This window comes from Asterias rubens, chromosome 12 (genome assembly GCF_902459465.1).
Source record: "Asterias rubens chromosome 12, eAstRub1.3, whole genome shotgun sequence".
Lineage (NCBI taxonomy): Eukaryota > Metazoa > Echinodermata > Asteroidea > Forcipulatida > Asteriidae > Asterias > Asterias rubens.
Genome location: NC_047073.1, coordinates 5,741,952 through 5,759,874, shown reverse-complemented (window position 1 = coordinate 5,759,874; position 17,923 = coordinate 5,741,952). Strand labels below are relative to the sequence as shown.

Sequence of the window (17,923 nt, the reverse complement as noted above, 5' to 3'; positions counted from 1 at the left end):
CCAATCTGATTGGAGGATTAGCACGTACTTGAAGATAAAGGGATTTATCACAGCAAGAATGGTTGCCAAGGTATTTTGCAAATACTTATTACAAGTTGTTACAGGCATGATATTCTTCTGCCTCTAGCTACCGGGCAACCTCGGTAGTCTAGTTGGTAAGACACTGCTCTAGAATTGGGTCGTGGGTTCGAATCCCACCCGCGTAACATGCCTGTGATATTTTTTCACAGGACTCGGGGAAAGTACTGAGTATACAGTGCTAACACACATCGGTGTATGGGTAGATACCAAAAATTAATACATGATATTCTTTCTAAGTCTGATTTCCGATTTGTTGGCCCTTTGAAAAAACAGAAAAATTGTGATTAAATTGAGGTCTATTGAAGCCTTGTACCCTTGTACTGGATAAAAGATTCCTACTTTTTGTCCAAAGAGCAATATCATGTGTGTTAATACTTCAGACTCTGTGTATCATTGAATTTAATGTGAACCTGAGCCCAAATCTGTTATGGTCCTGTTTTGATGTAACAAGTTTTTCTGTTTTCTTGCCCCAAGTTTAATATTCTATCTTTGTGTGTTTTTCTTTTGTCCAGATGCTGCCGGCCAGGTTACAATAACAACAAGCACTGAAATGCTAATGAGGTAAAACTAAGCTCTCTTTAACAATGTTGTCTTCCATGTTTTTCCTGAACATTTTCCTTTTACTGAGGATGTTATACATTGCTTAAAAAATTTTTACCTTTTCAAAACAAAGGAAGAAATTGCTTGGCAAAAAAAAAGTTTTCTTCAAAGAAAAACATTCATTGGTGGATTTTGATATACATTTTATTGTAGTTTATGCATTGTTTTTCTTCTAGTCACATCCATACGAATATAAAAATTGCAATAAACAACTTTATAGCACTGAGCCAGTAATTACACAAAAAGTTGTTCTCGTATTTTTAATGTATTTTAAGATCTGCAAACTTTGTCTGTTTACATACGTATTTGTACAGATATTTCTACCACGCTATATTTAGGAAGATAGTTTTCAGTTTAGAAAAACAAATTTGATTAAAAAGTGCACAATAGTCATTCATCCAAATTAATTTCACAATATAATGGACATTTTAACAATATAATGGATGCACTTTGAAGCTGTTCAACTACGCAATTCTTTCAGATGCCTCAGGACTCATTGATTGAATATCTTTACAGTTTACTAAGCTTAAATTTGTTCAGCAAAGTCAGGTTTCGAGCTTGGGATTCTGATCAAATACATTCCGCACGGAGCTCGGGACTTTGTCAGAATTTGTTCAGAGAGATTTTATTTAAACAGAGTCTAGTTATTGAACTAGAGTGTTTGTTGACAAACATGGTGGGTTATGGATGAATTAGTTCCCCATTAGCGGACATCTTAAATGCTCATAAATCCAGAGGGGGCCGACTTGTCACACAGCACGATTGTAAATTGAATATTTGTACTAGATATGTGTATGTATTGGAATGATGATAAGCAAGTCGGTGTATTTGTATTATTTATCAAGTGCGTGTGGCCAAAAACCCTGAATGGAATATGTATTGACTTTTGGGAATACGTAAAATGATTAAGAGATGATAGTGACTTGCTTGTACCGGAGCACTTTGTCTGAGCTGACAGTGTTTCCGCTAAATAATGAATTGAACGAGGTGGTAAAAAATTCAAATTGATGATTGAAGCGAAATTGAAGCAGTCTGACAAACTGAGAAGAATGCAACGCTCACACAAATTGAGAAGCGTTTCCATCTTACACGTCAGAGTCCTTGATCAATGAGGTCAAGGAAAAAGCTCTTAAAGGGTTTGGTTACTTTTTGTAACACAACACACAATGTCCAATTTAGTAAAACATTTAATAAGTCACAAATTTTAGCATGTAAAACGTATTTTCGTGACATTGTGTTACTCGTTCCTAAAAAACTACAGCACCTCAGCAAGTAATATTTTCAGGGAAGCTTTCTACTATCGTTTTCTTCAAACTGTAAATTTAATGCAAATCTGTGGACATTGTGTTTTGTGTGACAAAAAGTACCCCAATCCTTTAAAGGAAACGTATACATGTACCTCTGGTGTTTGGAACTGTTTCATTGTTTTAATCCCATGTAAATGAAGATATATACATGTATACAATAAAACTAATCTGTGAAATTTCATTTCATTTTGAAATTTCTCTTAAAAAATCACAAAAGAAGCATAATCTGTAATTGGACAACTTGAGAAATACTTTTGACTGACACTAACAGTAACGTTTCTCAGGTTCAAATTTTTGGGGATGGAAACGGATAGCCTATATTTTTTCCGTAACCACTTTACTTTGAAGTGTTAAAACGATTCTCAAAATGCTGTATACTGTTGAAAGCTGCTGTATCGTAACAAAGTAAGTTTTTATTGGCATTAATTTATACATGTACATGTACCTCTGGTGTTTGGAACGGTTTGATTGTTTTAATCCCATGTAAATGAAGATATATATACAATAAAACTAATCTGTGAAAAAAGCACATTTTGAGATATCTCTGAAAATCACAAAGGAAGTATAATCTGAAGTTTAATTGGAATACACAATTTGAGAAATGCTTCTGGCAGTAATGTTTCGCAGATTCAACATTTTTGGGGGATGGAAACGGATAGCCTATACTTTTCCATAACCACTTTACTTTGAAGTGAAACGGTTCTCAAAATGCTGTATACTATCGAAAGCTGCTGTAACGAAGTAAGTTTTCAAACAGGCAGTGGTGCCCAAGCTGAGCCATGGCTTATGTTTAGGGCACCATGGCATTTTCTCCTTGGTAAAGGGCACCTTATGAGGAAATTGTAAAATTCTACTGGAGCATTTCAAGGGCACCAAGGCAATGACCAAGGGGCACGAAAGCAATTGCCATCGATGCCCCTGTGAAGAATCAGGCCTGATGTTTACTGTCAATGCCTTTAAAAAAAAAAAAACACACAAATGAATCAACCTTGATCTCAAAAATTAAAACACCGAAAATACACAAATTCTGAATCCCGGTAAGTCCACCCCATTATGTATCATCTTTCATTTTTCATAGGAAGGCCAACATACAATGTAACCCTTGACCCTAGCAATCATCCATCAGCATCCATCCTATCTGTGTCCCAGATGTTATATGTTTACTTTTCCAATCAAATCAATTCACTGGTATGAATAAGATTGCTCTTGTGTCAACACGACGGATGGCGATAATTCCTATCTATCATTTTTTTCCTCTATGGGAGGAAATGTGGATGACACTTTGCTCCCATCAGCGGATATAATAAACTGGTAATGAATGGTTTGGTGAGTTCTATGCTCCTCCCTGCGACATGGACTTGTGACCTGCGTGCACTGAAGGGGATTATGGCTCTGATTTCTGAGATGGGGGATAGGTTTTTTATTTTTTGTGAGGAATCAGTTCCGGTGACTCTAATTGATGTGATTATAGATTGCCTTTTAGGATGAGGGTTGTGGTTTAGCTGTGGAATTATTAACAAGAATATTGGAGAGTTGTGTCAAGAGATTCTTTTAGTTATTATCCGGCTGGATTGCTGAGTTGGCTGCCTCATTTGCTGCTAGACTTTTCACTGTCACTATAATCGTAGGCCTGTAATCTTCCTCTCAAATGACTTATTATTAGGCCATGGTGAATACCACCGGGTTTCCCTTTCAGGCCTCAGATTGATACTGGATTTGGAGTTTTTAGGGCATGTGAACATTCTGTGCGTGAACTGTGGTTTTAGTTGAATCTGTGGGAAGCAAAGAAGCGGCCAGCTGGCCCCCTTGGACAGAATTGCCACTGTTCCTCAGATGTTGTAACCAGCTTGTGGCCAGCGGGATGGACTGAGATTTTTGAGTATAATGAGGGGGGAGTTCCTGTGACCTGACCTCAACGTAAATGTGGGTTTTGGGATGTGATTTTGAGATGTGGTTAGTGAGTTTTGTGTACAGATGCAGTCTAAGGCACGGCAAGTTTTTTTTTTTTGTGGTGAGGAGGGGGGTGTGTAAGTTGATGATGTGCCGACTACCACCACTTGATGGACTACGTCTATTTTTTTAAACATATTTTTATATATAATAATTTTAAAAACAGCTGCCTAGTACGGAGCCCCCATTAAACTGGTTTTTGCAAATTAAGAACAAATCACTCAAAATTACTTGATTTATGTCTGGATGCCCTCGTTCGTGCTACTTGATTTAGTACTTGAATCATTTGCCATCTGAGTTTGCTGAATCTCAAAATAAAGACTTTGCCAAATTATTGGGGGTTGGTGTTTGGTGGTCGAGCCATCTAGTGGAGCGGAATCAAGCTCTGGTGTTTCTGATCAGCAGAGTGTGGATTCGAGTACTGGTTATGACACTATCCTTTGGATAGGATAAGAGCAGTACTTGTAGGTCCTGCTTATGTATTGTGCCTGCCTGTATAAGAACCCAGTACACTTATTGTGAAGAGACGGGGGTTTCCCCGCAGCATTTCCTGGCACAGTTGGCTCCATAAAAGATCATTACGCCACAGCACCATGTCAAACTTAGCAAGGTACAATGAATTCATAATTGGACATACTTGTATCTGTCGTAAAAACAATGAGCCAATATCATCCTACATGGGAGCCATTGATGGATTGATACTTGCACTTTATAAGAGGTCATTTATTATCATCAAAATAACCTCCTCCCCCACCCACGCATCACTGGTCACTCTACCCTGGCAGGCCTTGCTCTTAAGCTTTTTGTTAAGTAGCCAAACTGGGCTAACAATAAACTCTAGGTTTAACCCCCCCCCCCCCCCCCCCCAAGAGTTAGTAGCCCTGATTTTAAACAATTGTCATAAATGTATCTTTCTGATGCATTAGTGAATTCTGAGTTAAAAACGTATTATTCACCTCTGAATGGAAGATATATGAGCATGTTAAAGGAACACGTTGCCTTGGATCGGTCGAGTTGGTCTTTGAAAAGCGTTTTGTGACCGTTTATTATAAAATGCATATGGTTAGAAAGATGATGTAAAAGTAGAATACAATGATCTACACAAATATGCCTCGAAATTGCGTGGTTTTCTTTTTACCTCGTCCAATAACACGGCCGACCATTTATGGGAGTCAAAATTTTGACTCCCATAAATGGCCGACCGTGATAGTTCGCGACGTAAAAAGAAAACCGTGCAATTTTGAGAGATAGTTGTGTGGATCATTATATTCTACTTTTAAAACATCTTTCTAACCATATACATTTCATAACAAACGGTTTCATATGCTTTTTATAGACCAACTCGTCTGATCCAGGGCAACGTGTTCCAGAAGAAGGTTGCACAGCTTTAAGTATCCAGCGTGGAGAGGTGGTGTTTACTAGCCTGTAGCAGTTTTCACTAATGTACTCCAGGCTAGTGTTAGGGGCAAGCCCTGTCTGGCTTAGCTAGGTCAATGAAGGGCAACAGTCAATTATTATAATCAATTACAGTTCTGATATTCCACATCTGTAAGATGAGCATAAAAAAGTTTGACATTTTAAGAGCAACCAATGTTGAACCATCCTGACCAAATGATCCCAATATTTATCAGCAGATCACACCCACTGCCGATTTACTTTGAGATCCCCATCCAAGTACCACAATTTAATTGAGATGATGACAAAACAAGGAGGAGAGGGGGGGGGGGTAACCTCTCTGACAGGACTTTGTGGGTTTCTTTTTGTTTATTTGTGCAGCACAAACTGCTGACTTTGAATGCTCCTTGAGTCATCATGACATCTCACTGTCAAAGCATTCCTGTGGGTAGACAACCTGTTTACAAATTGACGTCTCATTTTGATGGATTATTAATGGCTTCTCTTGACACATGGTGTTTGAAATTGTTTTAAGGGTTGACGGAGGACTTGTTTAATGGTCTTTGTGTGGATTAGTCCAAATCTCGCTGCACTGAGGAAAATGTGTTCTTGCCCTCTGTAACTTGATCGTTACTTATCTGTGTATAACAACTGCTATAAAAATAGTTGGCCCAGGTCGTTGATTACATAGAAATGAAAATGTTTTGAGTGAATCATTCATCTTATTGCTGTAATGAAATGAAAGATTTAGAGTTTACCGTAATAAAATATTGTCTCAAATAATCTGCAATGTGCGTGTTAACGACATGCTGTTTGTCAGTTCAACTTTTTATTGTGTCGATCTGTAATTGGCCATTGAATGGGGTGGGGGGGGGGGGGGGAGTGGTGATGGCATATTGTCATTAATTGTCTGCAACTCCTCCCATCACTCTCCTACATGTACCAAACCCTAACCCTAGTCAACTGGCTAGAAAGCTAAGTTTTGTGTGTGTGTGTGTTGAGCAGAAGTTTGTCTTCACCCGCCGCCCTCTCGGCGAAACTCCAATTGGCGTCTTCCGGTCAAGCGTCTTCCGGTCCAGCGTCAGTGATATAAGTTCAGTTGCCTTGTTGTGTTGCGTCCTTCTTCAGCTGATCTACGAATGTTAGTCTCCTCCTGCTCTTGCTCATGTTTTCATCGATGGGTTACCAAAGAACTAACCAAGGCTAGACTTGACTTGACCTGTTATCTTAACTTTAAAAAATCAAACTGTAATCTGATGTTGAGTGATTTTGATTTTGAAAGTAGACAGTTAATTTTGATAAATGTGAGATAATATACTTATTTGATGTCAGATGATAATGAAAATATAACAGTACCTGGTCGTTTCCACTCGTTCAAATTGCAAAGTGATTTTAAATAGTGAAGTCAGTGAAGAATCTCTCCCCTCAAACCGCTTTAGTTTTTTGGGGTAGATTTTCTTTGTTAAATTTTATGTTGTGCAAATTTTTCCAGCTCGACCACAGTGTGGACAGAAGAGTTGCAATCAAGTGCATGTTTTTGTACTGGGGTCAGCTGAAGTATGGCATTGCAATGTTGTGTCAAGTCAACTCGTTTACTTTTGCTGTCAAAAAGAATTAAAAATAAGCTAACAATCCACGCCTTCGTGAAGATAGACACTGTAAACAGAAAAAAGGTTTGATGCAGAGTGGGGGGGGGGGGGGGGGTCAAGTAGCATGCTATTTGCATACTCATTGCGAGTATTTAGCACATGTTGGAGTGGATCATAAGCGTAGTTGGAGTCGTGAGTGGGCGTCGTGTTAGTTATAGAAGTGAGACAAGAGCCGTTGGTTGGCAATAATGGCTGCTGTGCCGGCTGGATCGCGGCGGTATCTACGCAGCTCTCGACGGCAGACTTGTCTTCTCATTCTGATACTTCTCGGCAACCTGCAGAGGTTAGTTTTTGCATTACCATTCTGGTTGTCTGTCATTGTCGTAGCGATTCTTTTTAAGTTGTAAACTTTTATCTGTATGGTCAGGTAGCGTCACTTATGATTAGACATCAAGAATATTGAGGGGTTGTCGGCAGACATGTCTTCTTATTCTGGATACTTCTCTGCACCTCCAGAGGTTTGTTTTTTGCGTTACCATTCTGTTTGTCTGTCATGGTCGTAGCGGTTCTTTTCAAATTGTAAACTTTTATCTATATGGTCAGATAGCATCATTTATGAGTAGACATCAAAATAATTGTCTTTAGTTTTTAGGAAAGCCAAGGATAGCTTTTCTGTGAAAGTCAATATCACTTTCCGTTAGATCTTTCTTTCTTTTTTGCCGACTGTGAACTCAAGACAGATGAAGAGCTTATTGTCTGTCTTTTCCGTTTCAATCAAAGAGCTTTTATGTTCCAATCGAAACCCATCTTGCGGCTTAGATTCCTGAAATATTCTGTCAATATGTGAAGCAAACATAGAATCAGAATTGATACCAGTAAGTCATCTAGATAAACCTGATATGCCGACTGAAGGTTCCAATAAGTCCACGTCTGAACTGGTCAGTTATGCTCTTCAAGGGACGCTTAAAAACGATAGTCTTTTGAGCTAATCTTTCCTTTCATCATGTTGAAATCAGAGACCTTGTTCTGATATGGAAGATGATATCCGTCCTAGGGTAATTATTAGTTGAAACTCTGAAATTGTTTTTTGTTGGATGCTGATATCGTTTTGGATAATTGATACTTTGTATTGGATTGGTTTTGTCCTAATGCATTGTGAATGTACAAGTTGAGTGACGGTTGCAGTCTATCATTGGGCTACGAGACTATCAAGTAGGGTTTGTGTTACTACTACTACTAATAATAATAATAAAGGGTTCGTGTAGCGCTTTATCACACTTGTGGGTGTAACAAAGTGCTCAGTATTTTGCAAGGTATGCGGAGCTACGTTTTGAAGTATGAGACCTATTCCTTTATAGCACCATGTAATGGTTTACAAGGTGCTGAGGTGCAATATGCTGCCGATCGGACCAGGAACACTGGGGCACACCCCCCCCCTTCTCTTTACCATTAGTGTACTGGGATCTTTTATGTGCATTACAACACGTATCCAAATGAAGGACACAGCAATATTAGTTATGTGTCTTGCTTGTAAAAAGGACACAAGTGTCACGACTTACGCCTGGGTTCTCGAACCCTCACTCTGACGATCAGAAACATCAGAGCCAATGTTTGAGTCAGGTGTTCTTATCTGCTCAGCCAAGAAAATGAATTGCAATGTGTGCCCGAGAAACCCGCCACCCACCTCAACTTTTTAATGAGAATTTCTTGAATTGGAAGGATGTTTAAAAAAAATAAAGGTAGCAAGAACAGTAAGTGTTCAAAATGGCTGCCATTGCCTGTTATTTTAAGCTTATCTTTTCAAAGGATAATCTGTAAGCCAAATAATTTGCCAGTGGCATGCATACTATTGAAAAGAAAACCTGAAAATGCGAACCACTGAAGAAGTTTCCTGTCACCTTAAAGGCAGTGTACACTATTGGTAATTACTAAAAATAATTATTAGCATAAAACCTTACTTGGTGACAAGTAATGGGGAGAGGTTGATAATATAAAACATTGTGATAAATGGCTCCCTCTGAAGTTACATAGTTTTCAAGAAAGAATTAATTTTCCACGAATTTGATTTCAAGACCTCAGATTTAGAATTTGAGGTCTCAAAATCAAGCATCTGAAAGCACACAACTTCCTGTGACAAGGGTGTTTTTTCTTTCATTATTATCTCCCAACCTCGATGACCAATTGAGCTCAAATTTTCACAGGTTTGTTATTTTATGTATATGTTGAGAAACACACCAAGTGAGAAGACTGGTCTTTGACAATTACCAATAGTGTCCAGTGTCTTTAATCGACAAACTAGTCCTGATGGCTAGTCACTGAAAGGAGGAAAGGGCCAACCATTGTTATTTTCCAATGAACATCAGTAAAATGACATAAAAATCAATGTCCCTTTTTCTCCTCTTTGACTTATAGGACAGCGCCAGCAGATGGAATCCCAGAAATCAAGATCGATGAACCAATGAACAATGAGACGGTCTCCGTCGGCGACAAAGTAACATTACTATGTCGTATCCGGGGCTTCCCACAACCAGAGTACTGGTGGTACCATAAAGATGCTTACATGAAAGACGACGTTGGTCGTGTGACGATACGGAAGTACCCGTGGGGGTCGAAACTCATGATCAAAAATGTGGACACGTTGGACGCGGGATTTTATAAGTGCATTGCACAGAACGACGCGGGATCCAAAACGACAACTGGTCTCATAACGATATTACCAGGTGAGTTGGTTTATTAGATCAAGGTAATCATTTTATTAAATTCAATTCAATGAGATCATTATTAAGCCTGGGCGGCTCTCTCAACTACATGTACTTGGTTAACCGTGCCGCAACTTCTACTACAAAAATAGTCCTGACTTCTTGCTTGGTGAACCAATTGTCTCGTTAATGACTATTCACATAAACATAATTTACTTACAAAACACAAATAGACATCAGTGACATTATCGTTCAATCCTTTCAGCGTGAATTTTAATATATAAAGCGCCTCTGGCAAACATTTCGCCTCTGGCAAAAATTAGTCACGACTAGTGCAGGCCTGGACTAGTGTCAAAGTCGCTGCTATTAGAGGTACAACTAGTCGAGTAGTAAATTTCACTAGTGGCCTAGGCGTAATATAACATATTACTAATTATATTACGAAGGGCGCTTTAAACAACTTACTGTAAGTACAATTAAGTACACACAGTCGACCCTCTGATCTACATGTAGCTAATCACTGTTCAATAGATGACTTTCCCATAGGGAATTCAACGAACTCCCACACATATAAACACCAAGCTGGCAACAGCCAATCTCTCTCTTACATTGTACATTGGCGTTATTATGAATTGTACAAATCAAGGAATTGTGATTTAGTAACTAGAAAACTAGAACTAGAATGCTTATTCTTGTCATTGAAAAATCAGGGGTTAGCTTGGGAGGATTCAAACCTTCAACCTTGTAAATGCAAGTCAAGTAGTCTAACCACTGGTGCCATGAAATGGACCCATGTGCTGACGGGTCTCTTGAGTTTTAAAAATCATTCAAATTGTTTTGAATATAATTGATATCAATATCGTGTGACTGTACAATCTATTGGTATTCAGGCCTGATACGCCCCCTGGTCATTGCCTTTGTGTCCTACAGCAGAAGTTTACAATGTCCTCATAGGTTGCCTCTTTAAGAGATAATGCCTTTGAGTCCTTGCCCTTTCAAAAACATAGCATACAGGCCTGGGGTAATTCTGAGCACAGTTCCTGCAACATTCACACAACAAGAGGTTTTGAATGTTCAGTCAACTAAGAGGAGGTTGGACTGTGCATGAATTGTGCATAATCGGAATCGGCACACACCAAAAAGAAATCTCAAGAAATGCGATGTTCTCCCAAAATAGCAGGCCTGATGCTTCACGGAGGCAATGAAGGCTATTGCCTCCATGCCCCCTGGTCAGTGCCTTGATTTCCTTAAAATGCCCTGTAGAAATTTAAAATGTCCTCATACTCATACAGGAGGTAGCCTTTTACCAAGGAGAAAATGCCTCCATGCCCCCTGGTCAGTGCCTTGATTTCCTTAAAATGCCCTGTAGAAATTTACAATGTCCTCATACTCATACAGGAGGTAGCCCTTTACCAAGGAGAAAATGCCTTGGTGCCCCTGCCCCTTCAAAAACAAAGGCTTAGAAAAGATTGTGTGCTGTGCTTGGGCGGATTCATCTTATATTGCAATCTGCAATCTGCCTGTCTGAATCTTTCAATCCAACCTGTGATTTTTTAGGCTGGTTGATTCCAATTTGCATCTATCTGCTTAGAGTTCTTGCCTGTTATCTGTACACCTCAAAACAGGGCCCAATTTTGCGCTTGAGAAAGTCTCAAATCAAATAAGCATAATTTCCCTGATTAGTTGGGAAATGTTGACATGTGTGCATTTGTAAGCATTTTATTCTGACAAAGCTAACACAGAAGTTTGGTGTTAAGCCAGAAGCTAAAGAGGTAATAAGACCATACCAAACAGATTACTTAAATACAAGGTTTAAAAAACAAACATTTTAATAGAGGTCAGAAACTTATTTAAAAAAAAATTCCATTTTGATAAAGACTCTACCTATTGGAAAATAAGTTAGCTTAGGTAAGGATATTTTAAAGGTTTTGAAAGATAACCTGCAAACTATGAAAACTTACATTATTTGGAAACTTACATCGAGGAAGGGGAATAAATTTGTGTCAAAATAAGATACACAGAAAACCCCCAGACACCACTTAGGCTAGTATTAATACCCCTTCCTTTCTGTAATAACTCAGTTTACAATAATCTATCCCTAGTCTGGGCTTTCATTCTCTCATGCTCGGCTGCTGCTGAGGGAAAATTGCAAAACCAGCCATTGGAAGATTATTACCTTTCCATAATAAGAATATGTGGCAAAAGGTACCCAAGGAGAAGCGACTTGTCAGCGAAGCCTTTAGACGGCGGGCGTAGAACTAATCACCCTGTGTGCGGTCCGTGCTTTTTCTCACCGCTGCACCAGCAATGGCCTTGGACGTATTGAGCGGAAGAGCGCACAGAAATTATCTACGAGGGACCTCGGCGTACATATTGTGCACAGAGAAAAATTGCTTGTGGAACGGTACTCATGGGGAAATTGGCTTCCTCTATAGTTGGCATTGTGTCATCTCAGATGTTGCACCTCCAACGCCAGAATAACAAGAACGCGGCGACGGGCCACTCAGGGGCGACAATGAACGGCGCACTGGTGAAAGCTGTGACAGCAAGAACGCAATTTGCTGCCTTCAGAGGAACTATTTTGACAGGGAGAGAGTGCGATTAAAAACAATCTCTCGCTCATATAAGTCTACACTTGGGTTTCAGGCATGATTTGTTGTCTTGAGAAACATCACATACATGTAAATCCAGCTCTGAGACTTTCATATGCCTGAAATGTTCTGAGAAATTTTAAATGATGAGGAATGAATATGCTGCTTCTAACAGAATGTTTACAAAGAACATAAAAATGGCTTTAAAAAAAGCCATTTGTTTATTCAAATATGTGTATATTGAATTTGTTTAATTTGTAGTTTTTTAATAAGGTCACTTGGCCAAAGGGGGGGGGGAGCACTGCAAACACAAATATAAAACAATTTATAGGTAGAAAGAGAACTCTCAAATCAGAATTTTGTCCCAAGATTTATTTTTCATGAGAACCAAAGGATTTGATAAAAACAAATTCTTCCCAAAACCAATATTGTATCATCTTTTGACCACGCCAATGAATACATCATAACTTAAGGTTTGAATGGTTAATGTAATCAGAAACAAAACGTTGGCTGAAAATTATGTGCGTAACTCAAAAAGAGCATTAAAATTTCACAAACTTAAGTGACATGGTTATGACCTGTCCAATATATGTTGTTTTCCTTTCATTTTGTTTTCTCCGTTTATTTGACATCTGAGCGACAACTGTGTAGTCAATCCAACGCCTACTCTTTGTTTATTGGGCTAACCCTGTGCAGGTTTGTCAAAAAAATGAAATAATCTTTTACCGTCAACAAAAACGTTAGGTGAAGAGAGTCAGTTTGCCCCGGCCGTCCGAAGAAAATCTTGTGAAAATAAACACAAAAATACAGGCTCTGCATTAAGTTGAGTGATGAGAATAATCAAGAAATTCTTTTGTTTTTCACTGAATTCGCGGATGGACTGTTAAGTACGATTAACCCTCCTCTAAAGCCGGGTCGACGCTCATGGCTTCAGCAGTTGCAGCCACAGCCATAGCCAAAGTGGCTTGAATTGGCTGTGGCTTGCATTGTACACTTTATTATGGGGCAGCCGTTGACTCCAATTTCCTGGCTCTGCTTACCACGGAATTGCTTGCTTACGGAGCTCTGTAAAGCTCATCATTCTATGGGACGGAAGGTCAAATTGTAAGCAGAGCCATGCAATTGGGCCTCCATTTTACAGGTATGCAACTTTACAGCTGCGGGGTTTGAAGTTGACACTGGACTACAAGCCTGGGGCCAGTGATTTCAGTTTCAGGCCAGTAAACTCAACGACAGGATAAGTCCGGCTGTCCTATGTTTGTCATTTGAGTAATAATAGCCCACTGTTACATTGCAGAAAAAATACCAAAGCATGTCAAGCTTGCCTAGTATTTACTTTTGTTCCCAGGTCAAAATTCCAGTTGAACCCAGTTAACTGGGGTCAACTGGTTCAACTGGATAGTGACCAAAGTCATCCATTTTCCTTATTAACCAACTGGTTTGGACTAGGTTTAACTGTTTTTCATCTAGGTTTAAATTATAAACCAGTTGGTGTCTGTCCATTTTCCATATTAAACCAACTGGTTTTAACTGTGTTTAACTAGTTTATCAACTGGTTTTCAACTAGTTCCAGTTAAACCCAGTTTAACTAGGTTCAACTAGAATTTCGACCTGGGTTCTCATTAATCACTTGTTAGCGCTATGGGGTGTTACCTGGGCCCAATTTTATAGGGCTGCTTAAGCAGCAATAAGTGCTTAACATTTTTCTGCTTAGCAGAATTTGGCAAAGTACCAAACACAAATTGCACTTGTGACATGGTACATGTTGTCCGGCTGGTAACCTTATTCGAGTAGCGTAATCTTTGTGTGCTTAGCTATTTTCTGTGGTTAAAGGCAGTGGACACTATTGGTAATTACTCAAAATAATTATTACCATAAAACCTTTCTTGGTGAAGAGTAATGGGGAGAGGTTGATGGTATAAAACATCGTGAGGAACGGCTCCCTCTGAAGTGCCATAGTTTTTGAGAAATTAGTAATTTTCCACGAATTTGATTTCGAGACCTCAGATTTAGAACTTGAGGTCTCAAAATCAACCATCTAAACGCACACAACTTCGTGTGACCAGGGTGTTTTTTCCTTTCGTTATTATCTCGCAACTTCGATGACTGATTGAGCTCAAATTTTCACAGGTTTGTTTTTTTATGCATATGTTGAGATACACCAACTGTGCAGTCCAGTCTTTGACAATTACCAATAGTGTCCACTGCCTTTAAAACCAATTTTAGTATTTTAGGTACCTTTACATGTAAATCATCAGCCAACAGTTGCATACGAGTGGACAAAACCCTCCTACAGGAAAGCCTCTTGAGATAGAAATGTAAAACCATTTTTGAATCTCCATGTCCCAGAAATGCCTAAACAAAGGAGTTATCATAACTCCCAGCAAAACAAACAAAATCACCAAGATGACAAAACTGCCTTTTGAAATTACTGCAGAAATTTTCCTGCAGCTGGTTTCAGATTCAGGGATGAAAATTCTTGTTTTTTTTATATATTTTTTATATATATAGATGTTTTATAACTAGGATCAAATTTGTAAGAAAATGAAGCTAAAACCATACGGAACAACCCAGTTTGCAGAGTAGGGCTTTCAAAACCAAAGTTAGAATGTATGTGTATTGTAATCAAGCGTTCATGCTTTGTGCTCGGACATGTAGTTCAGGTTTTTTCCGAACAGTCGTTCACATTCCTGAAGATAGGATTATCTCACAGAACTAGTCTACCACATAATGGTTTCCTGATCAAGTTTGCTGAGAACATTACATTTGCCAGGCAATATTTTGTTTGCCTGATAGCTCTAAGATATTAGGCCTAGCGTTTGTGACCAGGTCCTGTCAAAATCACCAGGGCTTCCGAAAAAACATCCACACTTCCACTAATTGGAGGCAAAACAGCAGAGCTGATCTCAAAACATGCCACAAGCATCAAACGTCTTGAAGATGCGTGTCTTGAGTCGCTCAAAAAGAAAAAAGTTGTCCTCTCGGATTTAATCAATTAAGAAGTATGTCTGCTCTACCTGATATCAAAATATGTTTTTTGGGTTCGTTCCCCGAGGGGGAAACTTGGATTCCTCCTTAGTGGAACCATCTTAGGAATTGTAAGAAAAAAATGTCATCCATTCTATAATCAGGGAATCCATACATCATCACCTGTACCGGAGAAACACAGCTGAGAGAAAGTCGGAAGAACTCACAGAATTCATGTAAAGTTTTTTTCCCTGAGCAAAATGTCCCATGGGGAAAATAAAATTCTGAAATGGCTGGAACTGTTCCCCATAAATTTAAATTGTAAGAGATAGATCATTCCTCTCCTTTTGTTTCTTCTCTTCAAATCTTTCCTTCGGAATTTTAAAATTCAAAGAGGATGATTTGCTGAAAGTGTAGAGCAGGAAATGAAGAGTAATGAGTTTTTTTTTAAATCTCTGTGAGAAAGAAAAAGTGCAAAGTTAATCATTTTGTTCACATCTTTTTCAGGGTTGTCCATTGATACCATGCCGACCTACTAACCGTATATGGTATTTGTTTAAATAAGGGAATCAATATGTGGTGAAGAGATTTTCAACTAGTGGTTTAATCCCAACAAGGCCTGGGGTGGATTTCACAAAGGTAGTCCTAACTTAGGACTAGTCCTAGGCAATGCTAAGAGATAGGACCAGTCCTAAGTTAGGATGAGTTACTGGTCCTAACTTAGGACTGGTCCTATCTCTTAGCATTGCCTAGGACTAGTCCTAAGTTAGGACTACCTTTGTGAAATCCACCCCTGGTTCTTGATAATTTTACCGAGAATCAGGCCTCGTTGGGATTAAACCACGAGTTGAAAACCTCTTCACCACACATTGATTCCCTTACTAAGTTGGCAATATATTATTCTGAACTCCTTTAGAAATTAAGAGAGCCCTTGCCCATGAGAGTTTGAGTTCTTAAGCTCCCTAGAGCATTTTTTTTACTTGTATTTTCAGAGCTTACACAAATTGCTTAAAATTAACACATTTTTCTCTCCTTTTCTGTTCATCCCTGCAGGTCCTTTCAGCGAAGGAAGTGACAGGTAATTAAAATAAGCCATAAATCATCTGCCTTTAAGAAAAGCTTTTATATATTTTTTTTCTTCAAAATATAACTCTACTCCATATGGGAAGGGGGGTGCTATATCCACACCCACCCATTCCTCTATGATTTATTGCACCCCTCAATTTACTGGGTGATAAAAGTGGTTGTAAACCTATCAGCGGGTGAAATTTAAGCTTAGTGTCCCAGTTTTCGCACCAAAAGGTAAAAATTTAAGATGATGTTAAGAATGAACCCCAAATCATTTTCTAATGGGTTTGCAACATTGATAATATTGAAAATATAAATCTTTACACTTCACTTAAAACGAAAAGCATGGTATAAAGAATGGCATGGTGGAAAACTTGCCTACAAACATTCTACAATGTATATTTTTTGAGAAATGAGTTATAAATAAACAATTTTCCTGATCAAACTGTGATGTTTAAAAAAGTTCAACTCCTAAGATCTCTTTTAAAAAAGAGAAAAATGTCACCACTATTTTTGTGTTAACTCCGATGACTGATTGAGCTCAACCTTTTACAGGTTTATAACTTCATGAATGCCTACATGTACATGTATGTACTTTGGGTTAAATTGAGTGTGAATACTGTTCGTTGACAATTATTGATGATGGCAGCGTGCTTTAAAGGGAAACAAACGTCCTCTTTCTGCCCCCCCCCTTACAATGCTGCTCTAATGGGAGACTTTTAGACAGTCCTTTTTCACAGTAGTTTGCGTGCTCAGACCTACGCTCGCAATACTGAGCATGCGTGCGCACGCTCAGAGCCCCCAAAAATGGACCAGTATGTCTGCTGCCTCAGCGTCTTACAAGTCTCCTATTGAGCGACTATGCCAAAGAGTCAACTTGTTAATGAACCTTGCATCACAATTGGTAAACAGTGCTTACCTGATTGCATGCATCACATGATGCGCTTTGCAACACTTTTGCTGAAAGAAAAAGTATGGGCCAGGTTTAAGGCATCTGATATGCTTACGTGCAAGACTGTAGAATGTGACTGAAAGAAGTGTTAGGGTATACACCCCATGGCAAACTCTATGGATGTCAGATTGAGTAAGGTAGGCAGGACTGCCTCTCCTGAGAATCGTCAAGAGAGACGCTGCTCTAGATTCTTGATTTTAAGTATGGATGCTCTTTCCCAAAGGTGTACATGTACATCTCTTTAAAAGGTATCCCACTAAAGCTTCTCATCTGTATTGAAAAATACAAAAAATAAAACTCTGCCTATAAATTGCAACGTTGTTGGCTTTTATGATATGAATTTATGTGACGTGATTTTTTATGAAGCTCTTCCTGTGTAAGATGTAATGAGGGTATGTCAAAAGTAGTTGTGCTCGATCGTAAATTCAGCGCAAAGAAACTCTCTCCCAGGAGTTGTGTGTGCGTGCAATCATCCGTCTATGATATCAGAGGTTTTTTTTTCTTTCGTCTCTCTCTTTTTTTCTTTTTTTTTTGGCTTGAAGAATTAATTGATTGAGGCGAAAGCTGATGGGGATCGCTACTCGAAAGTTCGCTCGTTGAACTTGCTCCGGAAAATAAAAAGCATTGCGCTCTTCATGAGCCTTAAGAGTTTATACACTTACACGTTTTAGTGTATGTACATTTTGGAAATTTCCAGCCGAGGCACTTGTCAGGTTATGACAGC

The 17,923-nt window shown here is 38.9% G+C and overlaps 1 protein-coding gene across 1 annotated transcript in view; it reads left to right on the top strand.

Moving 5' to 3' along the window:
* Positions 1–598: 598 nt before the first annotated feature.
* Positions 599–17,923, top strand: part of LOC117297919 (inactive tyrosine-protein kinase transmembrane receptor ROR1-like) — a 31,458-nt gene continuing 14,133 nt past the window's right edge. The window contains exons 1-3 of the mRNA XM_033781104.1: positions 599–642; positions 9,335–9,642; positions 16,233–16,257. Coding sequence (XP_033636995.1) covers positions 632–642; positions 9,335–9,642; positions 16,233–16,257 — 344 coding nt within the window. The 5' untranslated portion in view covers positions 599–631. The remainder of the gene's footprint in view (positions 643–9,334; positions 9,643–16,232; positions 16,258–17,923) is intronic.